Source organism: Mobula birostris, chromosome 1 (assembly GCF_030028105.1).
Source record: "Mobula birostris isolate sMobBir1 chromosome 1, sMobBir1.hap1, whole genome shotgun sequence".
NCBI lineage: Eukaryota > Metazoa > Chordata > Chondrichthyes > Myliobatiformes > Myliobatidae > Mobula > Mobula birostris.
This window is the reverse complement of record NC_092370.1, coordinates 44,187,778-44,203,373: the sequence shown is the minus strand read 5'-3', so window position 1 is coordinate 44,203,373 and position 15,596 is coordinate 44,187,778. Positions and strand designations below refer to the sequence as shown.

The following is a 15,596-nucleotide window of genomic DNA, read 5'->3' as shown; positions in this document are numbered from 1 at the left end:
TTTCCAATTGTAGTAATCTCTGTCCAAATTATTTATCAAAAGTAAACAGGACTTTCAGTAAAAGTAAAAAGATAACACATAATTAGAAGGCTGGTAAACTTTCATTGGATTGATGTTTGCTTGTGGATTTTCAAGCAATTAAGTGGTTGGCAAGCCATAGAAGTTAGAGACCACTTTATTCACAAAGTTTATTCAAAATTCTGTGGATGGTTGATTGTAATGGCAAATCCTAGCACTTGTACAATATTCAAGATCATTGCAGTGTCATACTTTATTCCAGTTTGGTTAGATTAATGTTTTCTGTTTTGCTACTGACATTGTACTGAAGATAAATAACAATTACATCCCTATGTTTGTTCAAATTCCCCATTAAGTGTACAAGAATCAAGAGCATGACCAAAGATAAATATTTTAAGAATCCCTTGAATCAAGAAAACCTTTAATATTTTAGAGGCTGTTTCTTCAGTATTTTAAAGTGTGTCTTTGTATATATTTTTTATAAAGGAACAATTTCTAAATATTTTAAATCTGAAGGTTGTCTGCTGAACTAAAGAATTTCTTTTCTCCTTAAGGCTTTTTTCCCATTTGAACAAACATGTCTTTGTATCCATCCTTAGAAGACCTTAAAGTAGACAAGGTGATCCAGGTAAGTGCTAAAGGAAGTATTCAGTATTTGCCTGTTTATGATTCTGTTGTTATGCATCAAAACAATGTAATGAAACTGATGGTACAGATCTTAATGGAGGAGCAAAGGGGGCAATGAGCATAGGCTCCAGTGACATCAGTTGAGTTCTTTAGTCCTATTGATTTCTGCTGAATTCTTACTCAAATTTCATTTCATAGGGCCATAGTAAAGTGAGAACCAGATCTGAATGTGATCATTCCAACTGATTTTTGCTCTAAATGTTTCTGTAATATTTTCCAAGTCTTACACACATTCATTACCTACTGCACTGATATGTTAAGTCAGAAGCTGTCCTAATGATTTTAATACTTTGCTTTTGAAAGTTAATAGATCTAGAAATTGTGGTTTAAATGACTACTTACGAACAGTAATATCTCCTGGATTTTGGTAAACGATGACAAACTGTCCTAATTTGGCAGCTGTTTTCTTTTTCTTGCTAGGTCTCAACTTGGTTGCCCTTTTTTCATATTGCCTGGATAACCTTGCAGTTGTATAACCAGAAATATGCAGTATTCAAACAACAGTATCAAGATATTGTACAAAATAATTTCAAGAGTCAGGTGCAATATTATGTTCAGTTCAATTCCTTTCCTCCTATTTCAGTGGGCAATTTATAGCTGCTGTCCCAAAATCTGATCTGTAGATTAGAATAAAAATAGCTCCATTCCTGTGCTAGAAAATAAATCTCGAGGTTGTATATAATATACAAACTTGGATAATAAATTTAATTTGAAATTTGGAGCTCTTTATTATTTGTTGCTTTAGCTACTTTTCACTCCTCTGAATTTTGTTTCCTGTATCCTGCCATCTTGAGTTTTGGAATTTAATTGGTTAAACTGACATGTCTGGCTGAATTCTGCACCCAGGCTCTTCCCAGGTTGAAGCTGATACTGCGATGATTTCAATCCTTGCAAACATAAATTCCCCACAAATACAAGTAAACTCTTCTTGCTTGTGGATGGACATCTTCTTTGTTTCAAATGAATTATCTAAGATTGTGGTCTAGGACAACTGCAGTCTAGTTAAGTCTCATGGTTAAATTACCTGAGTATAAAAGATTCCCTGAACTTACTCAAGGATATTTTGGTACCCATCAATTTATCATCCAACTCAATAAAGTGATTTAGTTATTGCAGAAGTAATTCAGAGGCCTGCTCTAAAAATCCAGATATGTGAATTTAAATCTCACCACAACATATGGGACAAACATATGTTTTCTCCCCCAGTGCTAATCTCAGTAGGGATCTCCTTCAGAGTACTGGATTCTTCATATTAATGTTCTTCATGAAGTTGTGTTCAATGTCCTGTTTTACTTTTCCTACTCCACAGCCATTAGCAATGTGTTTAATTCTTAATGACCCTCTGAATAGCTTAATAAGCTATTCTTACATTTAAAGTAAGAATAAGTGTAGAACTTTGAAACAGTAAATATAAAGTTGGGTGGACTAACTGTTTTTCTATCACTTGCAGTCATGATCAAATTGCTCTGAGTCCATGTATCCTTGCAAAGTGAGAATCAGCCTGCACAAATGTCCTTGACAAAATGAAATCCTTAGAATGTCTGGTACCTCCACTATTAACATAATGGAGTGGGGTGGTCACAATTGACTGGAGATCAGTTCGAACAGGCTTGTAAGTAAAATGGGTACAAGTGGAAGTAAGAGGCTGGATATCTTGATGCGAGTAACTTGAGGCCTAATTCACCGTAGTCCTCATAGACTTGCCCTCATCTATCTGACACAGGTCAGGGGAGTAATGGAATGCTCTGTTCTTGACTAGATGAATATAGTTCCAGCAACTCTTAAGGTCCAGCTCCATCAAAAACAAAGCAACGTATGTGTTGATTGTATTTCTAGTATCTGCGGATTTTCTCTTGTTTTTGCAAGAACAAAGCAGCTAATTTGACTGATAATCCACCCGTCATCATAAACATTAACTCTATGATGATTAACCAGACCATCATCAACAAAATCTGCTGCCGTTTCCTAGACAATACAAGATTCACCTCTGATATCCATGACCTCCAGCACCAAAAGGAACAAGGAGAGCATGTGCATGGAAGCATCACTTGATACTTTTCATCTAAATCACACACGATCCTGACTTGGAGTTGTATTGCCCCTTATTCATTAGAGTCTAATTAAGGAAGTGCTCATTCAACACAGTACTGTTTCAGGAAGCTGCCTTACCTCTAGCATCTCAAAGGTAATTATAGTTGGACAATAGATACTACCTCTAGTAGTGTTGCCAGCCTACAATGAAATGAATTGAAGTAGTCTTTAACCTTATTTTCTCCAAAAGTACATAACTGGCTTTGAGACTTGAGACATGAAGGATATTATGTTTCACATTCCCCTCACTATTCTTTACTTTTTACCCATTCTTTTTCCTTTAGCACTCAATAGAAACATTTAGTTATGCAAAAAATAATGTTGAACTACTTATGGCAAAAAGTTAACATGTTTTTCAGGCTCAGTCTTCATATGTGGCAAATACTGGAAATCTTGCAATCTTGCCTGAGACTGCAACCTCTGCACCATCAGATGGAGGTAAGTTGATGGTGGTGGGGATGAAAGTTTATAATGTGGCACTACTATTATAAATTTGGCTGTTTATAAGACAGAAGTCTTGTGCCACGTAATGGCATAATTTGCGTTAACTATTGTACTCCCTTGCATTGCTCCTCATGTTGCGTCATAGCCTTAGATTTCAGTTCTGAAAAGTGAATCTAGTTAAGGAATTGTGGAAATTCAAATTTTCTTTTGGGGGCAAATATTCTACTTCCTTTCTAAATAACTTTTTTTGTTTTTGTTTATGGAAGGGTTCCAAATTTTTCCCATTCCCAAGAAGTAGAAGTGTTTCCTAACTTTATTTCTGAAAGACCTGATTCTCTTTTTGGTTATGTCCAGGCATGAATTGATTAAATCATGGCATGGTTACTTAATGCCACTGTCAATTTTGCTGTTTCATTCATCTTTTGTACATTTTTATGTTTTGGCAAATTTGGCTATGTGGCTTTGATTTCTTCCAGCTCCAACCAATGTGTTATTTATAATTATGGTAAATGTTGATGACCTCAAGAAATCCTTGCCAGAGCTTACTAATCACATTCTGCAGATTTGATCATCTTGATCAAATTCTATCTCAGTGGTATGTTTTTACCAGGCCAATGAGATGTAAATAAATTTGCACAAAATTGTGGAAATTAGAGTTCCAGAAAGATTGGTGCTGGGACAACCTTTGTTTGCTTTATGAATCTAATTAAATGAATTGGGTAGAGGAGGTGTCTCTGCTAAGGCTGAAACATCAGTAAATTAAGCATTAGGAATGATTTATAGATTTGAAGAGTTGGGTATTCAAGCTTATTGTCATATTATGCATACATGGAGTATAAATTAATTGCATCAGCAAATGCTGAATCTGGAGATAAGAGCAGAATTAGGTCACTTGGCCCATTGAGTGTAATCTGCCATTCCATCACCGCTGATTTATTATCCCTCTCAACTCCATTCTTCTGCCTTCTCCCTGTAACATTTAATGTCCTGACTAAACAAGAACAAGAACCTACCTCTGCTCGAAATATACTTAATGACTTGGCTTCCACGGACGTCCATGGCAATGAATTCCACAGATTCTCCATCCTCTGGCTAACAAAATTCCTTCTCATCTCTGTTTTGAATGGACATCCCTCTATTCAAGGGGTTCCCAACCTTTTTTATGCCATGGACACCTACCACTAACTAAGGAGTTTGTGGACCCCGGGTTGGGACCCCCTGTTCTATTCTGAGGCTCTGCCCTCTTGTCTTAGACTCACCCACTGTAGGGAACATCCACCCTGTCTAGGCCTTTAACTATTCGATAGGTAGGTTTCAATGTAATCCCTCCTCATTCTTATAAATTCCAGCGAGTATGGGCCCAGAGCCATCAAACACTCATGTTAACCCTTTCATTCCTGGAATCATTCTTGGGAACTTCCTCTGGCTCCTCCTCAATTTCAGTACAAATTTTAGATAAGGGGTCCAAAACTGCTCCCTATACTCCAAGTGCAGTCTGACCAATGGCTTGTATATCCATGCTCTTATATTCCAGTCCTCTTGCAAATGAATGAGCTCTCTGTATTTCCACTTTTTGCCTCCTGTCAGTCAGACGATCTTCTATCCAAGCTAGTACCTTTCCTGTAATATCATGGTTTTTTATTTTGTTAAGCAGCCTATGTGTGGCATCTTGTCAACGTCTTTTGGTTTGGATGCCTTTCATCCAGTTTGATTTCTTTTACACCATTCCAGTTTCAGTTTAATCAGTTTAGTTCATTGAACTCATTTATGTCCTAAATCATTAACATCCTGTTTGTTATTTGTTTAGTCACGCACTGGCTGTATTACGCCTACAAAATAATCAACTTTTTATTTGAAAAGTGGTTTATTACGTGTTACTTTCTTCAACAAAATACAAACATTCCTCTAACATTAATCATAGTCAGCATGGTTTCCTCAAGGGAAAATCTTGCCTGACAAATCCGGTGGAAGTCTTTGAGCAAGTAACAAGCAGGATAGACAAAGGAGAATTGGTTGATGATGTGAACTTGGATTTTCAGAAAGCCTTTGACAAGGTGCCACACATGAGGCTGCTTAACAGGCTATGAGCCCATGGTTACGGGAATGATTCTCGCATGGATAAGACTGTGGGTGATTGGCAGGGGGCAAAGAGTGTGAATAAAGGGAGCCGTGTCTGGCTGGCTGCAGGTGACTAGTGGTGTTCCACAGGGGTCTGTGTTTGGACCAATTCTTTTTGCATTACATCTCACTGATTTGGATTATGGAATTGATTGTTTTGTTGCGAAGTTTACAGACGATAAAAAGATAGGTGGAGGGACAGGTAGTTTTGAGTATGTAGAGAGGCTACAGAAGGACTTGGATTAGGAGAATGGGTAAAGAACTGGCAGATGGAATACAGTGTCAGGAAGTGTATGGTTATGCACTTTGATAGAAGAAATGAAAGGGTTGACTATTTTGAAAATGGAGAGAAAATACAAAAAAAAACTGCAGCACAAAGAAACTTGGGAGTCCTTGTGCAGGATTCCCTAAAGATGAATTTGCAAGTTGAGTCTGTGGTCAGGAAGGCAAATGTAATGTTAGCATTCATTTCAAGAGGACTAGAATATGAAAGCAAAGATGTAATGTTAAGACTTCATAAAGCACTGGTGAGGCATCACTTGGAGTATTGTGTGCAGTTTTGGGCCCCTTATATAGAAAGGATGTGCTGAAACAGGAGAGGGCCCGAAGGAGGTTCACGAAAATGATTCCAGTGTTGAATGTTTTGTCATATGAAAAGCATCCGATGGCTCTGGGCCTGTATTCGCTAGAATTCAAAAGAATGAGGGGTAATCTATCAAATGGTGAATGGTCACAATAGAGTGGATGTGGGGAGGATGTTTCCTGTGGTGGAAGTCTCAGACCAGAGGACACAGCCTCAGAATAGAGGGGCATCCTTTGAGAATGGAGATGAGGAGGAGTTCCTTTAGCCAGAGAGTGGTCAATCTGTGGAATTGTTTGCCACAGGCACGTCTGTATGTATACTTAAGGCAGAGGTTGATAGATTCTTGATTGGTCAGGATACGAAGGGATACAGGGAAAAGGCAGGAGATTGGAACTGAGAGGAAAATTGGATCAGCCATGCTGAAATGGCAGAGCAGACTCAATGGGCCACATGGCTTCTCTATCTTATGGTCTTATTTAAGTTTATTGAAAATTAATATTTGTAAATCTAAAATTTGTTCTTTTCTATTGACACAGTAATGCAGAAGACAAAGTAAAAATTATATAAAAATGTAGGGTGTTTAAGGCTTTTGCACAGTACTGAACATTTGAATAAATTTTTGGTTAGCTTATTTTCATATTTCATCTTTTCTCTCCTTATGGTTTTTTAGTTGCGTTCTGATGGTTTTTAAATCCCCTACCTTCCCACTAATTTTTGCTATATTATATGCGTTGTTCTTGAATTTTATGCTGTCTTTGATTTCCCTTGTCTGTCGCTGTTGTCTTACCCTCCCTTTGGAATACTTCTTCATCTTTGGGGTGTATCTATCCTGTAGATAGATTTCTGAATTGCCCCCAGAAAATCCAGCCATTGCTGCTTTGTCATCCCTGCTAGTGTCCTCTTCCATTTAACTTTGCCTGCTCCTCTCTTATGCCTCTGTAGTTCCCTTTACTCCACTGTAATACTGATACATCTGACTTTATTTTCTCTCTCAAACTGCAGGGTGAATTCTATCATATTATGACCATTTTCTCCCGAGGGTTCCTTTACCTAATCAAATCTGGTTAATTGCATAATACCAAATCTAGAATTGCTTTTCTCCTAGTGGGCTCAACCACCAGCTGCTCTAAAAAGCTATCACATAGGCATTCTAGAAATTCTCTCTTGGGATCCAGCACCAACCTGATTTTCCCAATCTACCTGCGTATTGAAATCTCCCTTTACTATTGTAACATTGTCCTTATTACATGCCTTTTCAGTCTCCCTTGAAATTTATAATCCACACCCTGGCTATTGCTTAGGGGCCTGTATATAACTCCCATCAGGGTCTTTTTACATTTGCAGTTTCTTAGTTCAGGATTCTACATCTCCCAATCCCATTTCACCTCATCGTAATGATTTGATTTCATTTTTTACCAGCAGAGCCACCTGACCTCCCTCTCCCCTCCCTCCCCCCCCCCCCGCCTACCTGCTTGGCCTTTCAATACCAGGTGTATCCTAGTTTGTTAAGCTCCCAACTATGATATTCTTTCAACCACATCTGTGATGACACTGCCAATTTAGTTAAAATCCTTCCTAATAGCTCTTTTTTAAAAAAAACCTGCTTGGAAGGATATTGGTCGCCCTCTTGTTCAGGTCTAATCCATCCTTGTACATGTCAAATTGTTTCCAGAAGAGATCCCTGTGCTCCAGAAATCTGAAACTCTGCACCAGTCAATCATCTGTACCACCATTCTATTTCTGCCCTGACTGGCAAGTGATACTGGGAGTAATACAGAGATTATTACCTTAAAGGGCCTGCTCTTCAGGCTCTTCCCTATCTCCCTATACTCACTGCACAGGACCTCTTCCCCCTTTCTACCTATATCATTGATTCCAATGTGCATCTCAACCTTTGGTTGTTTACCTTCCCGCTTGTGAATCTTCCGCAGCTATTCTGAGACATCCTGGACCCCAGTATCTGGGAGGCAACACACCTTCCTGGCTTCTCTTTTGCGATCACAGAATCCCCTAACAATCGAGTCTCCTATCACTACCGCTCTGCCTGACTTTATAATTCCCTGCTGAGCCACAGAGCTGGCCCCAGTGCCACTGGATTGGCCACTGCTGCTGCTGAGATGTGGGTCTTCAGGCTCCTGTACTACTTGCCTAATGGCAACATGGAGATGAAGACGTGCTGCCTTCCTGTGACATCACCTCTTGTAGATGTCCTCTATGTTAGGGACTGGCCTAGTCCATCACTCTGTAGTTTCATGTTCCTGTGTGCTGGAGCTTCCATAACAGACCAAGAATAACCATTTGGAATGCCAGTACAGCTGTAGAAGTGTGTCCATCTTCAATGGCATGCTGAATATCCTTACTCTTCTGAGTAGAGATGGTATCATGCCTTCCTCTATATGCTGGGTCCAGGATAGATCTTCTGAGATATTGACAGCTAGGAACTTGAAGTTGGTACACTTCCTTAGAGTACTGGTGCGTGTTCAGCTGACTTCCCTTTCAATCAGTTTCTTAGGTTTGCTGACGTTGAGTGTAAGGTAAAAGCACGCAAACCATCTGATCTATCTTCCTCCTGTATGCTCCCTTTTCTCAAACTTGTATTAAATTGTACTTAGACTGCTGTATGCATTGCTGGTTGCCAATTATTTAAGATGAGGCAGAATCGTGGAACCAGTTTTTCTGGTACTTTGCTCAATCTCTATCTCCAAATCTAATTTCTAAAACTGATTATCCACTCACTATTACATAACTATTTATGAACGTCGAGCAACACACATCAAAGTTGCTGGTGAACGCAGCAGGCCAGGCAGCATCTGTAGGAAGAGGTGCAGTCGACGTTTCAGGCCGAGACCCTTCGTCAGGACTAACTGAAGGAAGAGTGAGTAAGGGATTTGAAAGTTGGAGGGGGAGGGGGAGATCCAAAATGATAGGAGAAGACAGGAGGGGGAGGGATGGAGCCAAGAGCTGGACAGGTGATTGGCAAAAGGGATATGAGAGGATCATGGGACAGGAGGTCCGGGAAGAAAGACGGGGGGGGGGGGGACCCAGAGGATGGGCAAGAGGTATATTCAGAGGGACAGAGGGAGAAAAAGGAGAGTGAGAGAAAGAATGTGTGCATAAAAATAAGTAACAGATGGGGTACGAAGGGGAGGTGGGGCCTAGCAGAAGTTAGAGAAGTCGATGTTCATGCCATCAGGTTGGAGGCTACCCAGACGGAATATAAGGTGTTGTTCCTCCAACCTGAGTGTGGCTTCATCTTTACAGTAGAGGAGGCCGTGGATAGACATGTCAGAATGGGAATGGGATGTGGAATTAAAATGTGTGGCCACTGGGAGATCCTGCTTTCTCTGGCGGACAGAGCGTAGATGTTCAGCAAAGCGGTCTCCCAGTCTGCGTCGGGTCTCGCCAATATATAAAAGGCCACATCGGGAGCACCGGACGCAGTACATCACCCCAGTCGACTCACAGGTGAAGTATTGCCTCACCTGGAAGGACTGTTTGGGGCCCTGAATGGTGGTAAGGGAGGAACTTTGATGTGTGTAGCTTGAATTTCCAGCGTCTGCAGAATTCCTGTTGTTTGTATTTATAAACGTCTGCTGTTTTATTTCTGTTTTGATGCATGTCAAAGTAACTTTCAAAAAGTAATCCACTGGGTGCACTTTTAGTTTGTAATACAAGTAGGTTGTATTCTTAAATATTTTTAATAAATAATTTTACAGCCCTTTATCCCCGTTTGTATCCTGAATTGTCCCAGTATATGGGGCTGAATCTGAATGATGAAGAGATACAGAAGAACATGAGTCTGGTTGCAGCTTCAGATGTAAGTGATGATGTATTTCTTGGTCTCTATACTGTAAATCTGAGAAATTGATTTCCAGTTTTATCTCCAACGTAAGGCAGCATTTAAGTTTTAGCTAGAATGCTTGACCACATTAAAATCAGCAGATCAATTGTATTTTAAAACAAGATTGTAATTTTTACATTAAAAATGCTTTAATCTACACAGCAAACTGTTGCCAGACCATCTGGTGTAAATTACATGGTGGCACCAGTAACTGGAAATGATGTGGGTCTTCGGAGAGCTGAACTGAAACAAGGTATTCGGGAATTAATTCTCTGTAAGGATCAGGATGGCAAGGTTGGCATTCGTCTTAAATCAATTGACAATGTAAGTACCACTCATATAATTTTAGTTATTAAGAGGTTTGCAGTTTGAGTTTGTTCTGGTAAACAGTGTACTTTAGATTCTTCGTACAGACACACCCTGAGTTATGGCCATTTGGGTTGTACTGTTTATCCTTGCAGAATTTGCAAAAGCTACCCAATAATGTAATAAAATTCATCTTTATCAAATCTATGGAACAATAAATAAATTAAAAAAAAAGAAAGATTATGCTAAGTTTTATTTTTAACCACTTAGTACAGAGTGGCTTTTAAATTCTGAAATTATTCATCAGCTAAAATAAGATTTTCCCAGACCAGTAAAAGATTCTGTACCATACAAGTTAGAAAAAATATTTTGGCTATATTTGGAATAGCATTTTGACTTTAAATTGAAAAGCAAAAAACACACAGCTCCTCAGATGGTAGCTATTTCTAGTATTTTTGGAACACACATAAAATGCTGGTGGAACACAGCAGGCCTGGCAGCATCTATAGGAAGAAGTACAGTCGACGTTTCGGGTCGAGACCCTTCGTGAGGACTTACGGAAAAAAGAGATAGTAAGAGATTTGAGGGGGGAGGGGGAGACCCAAAATGGTAGGAGAAGACGGGGGAGAGGGATGAAGCTAAGAGCTGGGAAGTTGATTGGCAAAAGGGACACAAGGCTGGAGAAGGGGGAGTATCATGGGACAGAAGGCCTTGGAAGAAAGAAAGGGGGAGGGGAGCACCAGAGGAAGATGGAGAACAAGCAAGGAGTTATTGTGAGAGGAAAAAAATAATAAATTAGGGATGGGGTAAGAAGGGGAGGAGGGGCATTAATGGAAGTTAGAGAAATCAGTGTTCATGCCATCAGGTTGGAGGCTACCCAGACGGAGTATAAAGTGTTGTTCCTCCAACCTGAGTGTGGCTGCATCTTTACAGTAGAGGAGGCCATGGATAGACATATCAGAATGGGAATGGGATGTGGAATTAAAATGTGTGGCCACTGGGAGATCCTGCTTCTTCTGGTGAACAGAGCGTAGGTGTCCAGCAAAGTGGTCTCCCAATCTGCGTTGGGTCTCACCAATATATAGAAGGCCACACCAGGAGCACTGGACACAGTATATCACCCCAGCCGACTCGCAGGTGAAGTGGTGCCTCACCTGGAAGGACTGTCTGGGGCCCTGAATGGTGGTGAGGGAGGAAGTATAAGGGCAGGTGTAGCACTTGTTCCACTTGCAAGGATAAGTGCCAGGAGGGAAATTGGTGGGAAGGGATGGGGGGGGACGACAAATGAACAAGAGAGTTGCATAGGGAGCGATCCCTGCTGAAAGTGGGGGGGGGGGGGGAATCTGCTTGGTGGTGGGATCCTGTTGGAGATGGCGGAAGTTACCGAGAATTATATGTTGGACACGGAGGCTAGTGGGGTGGTAGGTGAGGACAAGAGGAACCCTACCCCTAGTGGGGTGGTGGGAGAGCAGATGTGTGTGAAATGGGAGAGATGCGTTTGAGGGCAGAGTTTATGGTGGAGGAAGGGAAGCCCCTTTCTTTTAAAAAGAAAAAAAGGAAGACCACCCCACTAGGGATAGGGTAGATTTGGATCTGGTGACGATAAAGTAATGGTGATTTATCTTAAAGTAAAGTTGTTCTGTGACTTGGAGGGAAACATGGAGGTGGTAATGTTCATCTTGGTAGACAGTGCGTGTTTAAGGGATGCTGAGAGCAGATGAGTTTGAGTGCATCTGTGGATGATTCTTCAGTAGTGGAGGAAGTGGTTGGTGCTAATAAGTTGGGTTGCTTTGTCGTGAATGGTGTAGAACTTGAGTCTTGTTGGAGCTACACACAACTCCTTTGTCCTGGATGAAAGACTAGGGCGTTCTGTGAATGAACCACTTGCTACAAGATACTTGGTCTCTGACTTCACCTTGAAGCCATCATATTTATGTGGCCTTTTGGTGGTCAGAGGTGACTCTTCAGGATAGTATTGATAGAGGGCAGTGTTATTGAATATTAAAAGTAGTGCCAAATGTCTCTAGCTGGAGGCAGCCATTTTCTGCAATTTTACAGCATGAATATTGCATGATGTAATAAGTATGCCAGAATGTTGTCCAGACTATTCTGCATGTAGTTAAGGATTATTTACTCAGGAGTGAACCCTCAGACTCAGGCAGAATGTAAAAATTTCATGATAGCATCCTTGAAGATCAATCAGGTACCTGGAGCTATAAGACTTAAACTGCTGGCTATCAATAAAACACATTTGCAGTGAAGTAGCTAGCTGTGGAAATTATTATTTTTAAAACTTAAATTTCATATTTTTTCTAAATTTTGTTCTGCTAGATTGAAGTGGTGAATTTGCTTTGTGGTTCCCATAGATACTGCCTGGCCTACTGAATTCTTCCAGCACTTTGTGTGTTGTCCAGTCATCTTGTACCTTGGTGCCATTGTGTCAATACCTTGTTCTATCTAGGTAGCTTAATAGCCGCTGCATAACTGTCATCCATACTAAAAGAATTCATGTATGGGCAACTGCTCTTCAAAGATGAAAGGGATGGTGCTGTTATTTTCTTGATTTGTTGAAATCATTGCACCAGATTTGTAGGTTTGTATATATTGAATTAATCTAATATTCGTGACTTTGTACCTTGTCACACTCTTAATAGAGATTACTAGAAGTTATGGTATAGTTGCAAGCCTATGGCACTTTTTTGTCAGAGAATTTAAGCATTCTTCCATGTATAACTGATTTATTTTTCCTCCCCTGCAGGGTATCTTTGTTCAACTTGTACAGGCCAATTCTCCAGCTTCTCTAGCTGGCTTGCGGTTTGGTGACCAGATTCTGCAGATAAATGGTGAGAATTGTGCAGGTTGGAGCAGTGACAAGAGTCATAAAGTGCTGAAACAAGCTTCTGATCAAAAGATTAGTGTCATTGTTCGTGACAGGTAAAAACTGGGCTTTCAATTTTAAAATTAAATGGGAAATGAAAGTTGGTACTCAATGACAAATATTTACATTTTTTTTACTGGTCACATGTTGAGTGTAAGTGTGAATTTAGCTATCACATATTTGTACCTGAAATGTCAACTGTTTATTAATTTCCCTAAGATGCTGTCTGACCTACTCAGTTCCTCCAGCAGTTTGTGTGTGTTGCTTTGTTTATTTGGTGAAACTCAGCATGGTTTCCAGTCGTGTAACAAAAAATATATTTCTGATACGGGGGCTGTCCCTGTGCCATTTGTGAAGGCAGTCTGACAAACCAGGTTAATGGAATTCATCAAAATGTTGAACTGAGTATGGATGTTGTTAATCCAGATGCAGAAAGTATTTGATAAAGTTGAAGCAGTGCAGTTTTAGGGTAGATTATTGATCTGCCAAGAAAATGAGTGATGGGAGAGAAAAGGCCATTCAGGCTGATCAGATCTTGCCTGAAACCCAGTGGTCTGATCCCCATAACCCTCGATTTCCCTGTTATCTGAAAATCTATCTTGGAGATGAATATACATAAATGAATCAGCATTGTCATTTACATGGAGGTGCAATAAAATTCCTTGATCACACTAAGTTCACAATTAGGCCATTTGGCTCATTGAGTCTGATCCACCATTCCATCATGGCTAATTTATTAACAATCCCATTCTCCTGCCTTCTCCCCATAACCCTTGACACCCTGACTAATCAAGAAGCTATCAACCTCCGCTTCAAATATAGCCAAGGACTTGGCCATCTTAGCTGTCTTTGGCAATAAATTTCAGATTCACTACTCTCTACCTAAAGAAACTCCTTCTCATCTTTGTTCCAAATGGACATCCCTCTATTCTTAAGCTGTGCCCTCTGATTCTCGACTCCCCCCACTATAGAAAATGTCCTCCCCATATTGACTCTATCTAGGCCTTTCAATAGTTGATAGGTTTCAGTGAGATTCCCCTCATTCTTCTAAACTCCAGTGAGTACAAGCCCAGAGTCATCAAATGATCCTCATGTTAATCCTACCGTTCCTGGAATCACTCATGAACCTGCTCTGGATCCTCTTCAATGCCAGCACATCTTTTCTTAATAAGGGGCCCAAAACTATTCAAAGACAAATCCTTCATAAAGCCTCAGAATTTCATCCTTGCTGTTATATTCCATTCCTCTTGAAATGAATGCTAACATTGCATTTGCCTTCCTCACCACTGACTCAATTTTATATAATAAATACAGAGATGAGTACAGGGCCACAGAATGGTGCAAAGGTTGTAGTGCAAACTAAAGTATTGCAAAAAGAAATGCAGAAGTGACAATAGTGGAATAACCAAACTATGTTTCAGTCGAAGCAAGCAGCTGAGAAGAAGGGTGTGAAAAAATCAGGTAGAAAAAGTTTTTTTTTTAAACACTGCTCAGGGAGAAGGGTCTACACTGCGCAGGCGCGTGACGTGCGCTAAGGTTTAAAAAACAGACCACCATATACAGCGGCCATCGTCAGAGTGGGATGGCTTTGGCTCAACAGGCTTCGGCGAGGCCAGGGTAGGTTCCGATAAGATTTTTGTCCAGATTGTTTGGAGTAGAGAGAGTGCCAGGCAGAATGTTGGAATGCTCCTCTTGCAGGATGTGGGAAGTCAGGGAGCCCTCTGGTGTCCCTGACAACGACACCTGGAAGAAGTGCATCCAGCTGCATCTCCTAACAAACCGCGTTATGGAACTGGAGCAGGAGCTGGATGACCTCTACATCATTCGGGAGAATGAGGAGATTATAGATAGTAGCTACAGGGAGGTAGTTACGCCAAAGGAGCAGAGCACAGGAAATTGGGTCACTTTCAGGCGAGGGAAGAGGAAAGGGCTGGCAGAGCAGGGTTCCTCTGTGGCCATTCTCCTCAACAACAGGTATACCGCATTGGATACTGTTGGGGGGGGATGACTTACCTGGGACAAGCTGCAGCAGCCAGATCTCTGGCACTGAGTCTGGTTCTGCAGTGCAGAAGGGAGGGTGGAAAAAGAGGAGAGCGGTAGTGATAGGGGACTCGATAGTTAGAGGTACAGATAGGAGGTTCTGTGGTCATGACAGAGAATCCAGGATGGTTTGTTGCCTTGGGGTGCCAGGGTCAAGGATGTCTCTGATTGATTGCATGACATTCTGAAGTGGGAGGGTGACCAGCCAGATGTCGTGGTGCACATCGGTACCAATGACATAGCAAGGAAGAGTGAGGAGGTCCTGGAGAGTAAGTATAGAGAGCCTGGTGGGAAGTTGAAAAGCAGGACCTCGAGGGTGGTAATCTCAGGATTGCTATGTGCCAGTGAGGGTAAGAATAGGATGCTCTGGAGGATGAACAAGTGGCTGAGGAACTGGTGTAGGGGGCAGGGTTTCAGATTTCAGGATCATTGGGACCTCTTCTGGGACGGGTGGGACCTGTACAAGAGAGACGGGTTACACTTGAACTACAGGGGGACCAATATCCTTTCAGGGAGGTTTGTTAGTGCTATTGGGGAGGCTTTAAACTAGATTTGCAGGGGGATGGGAACCAGAGTGCCAGAGCTGACAG

General features: G+C 41.0%; 1 protein-coding gene across 1 annotated transcript in view; it reads left to right on the top strand.

Moving 5' to 3' along the window:
• Window positions 1-15,596, top strand: part of sdcbp (syndecan binding protein (syntenin)) — a 36,802-nt gene that overhangs the window by 14,371 nt on the left and 6,835 nt on the right. Inside the window, exons 2-6 of the mRNA XM_072254653.1 lie at window positions 573-646; window positions 3,156-3,234; window positions 9,658-9,758; window positions 9,945-10,106; window positions 12,847-13,022. Of these exons, the coding sequence (XP_072110754.1) occupies window positions 596-646; window positions 3,156-3,234; window positions 9,658-9,758; window positions 9,945-10,106; window positions 12,847-13,022 (569 nt within the window). The 5' untranslated portion in view covers window positions 573-595. The remainder of the gene's footprint in view (window positions 1-572; window positions 647-3,155; window positions 3,235-9,657; window positions 9,759-9,944; window positions 10,107-12,846; window positions 13,023-15,596) is intronic.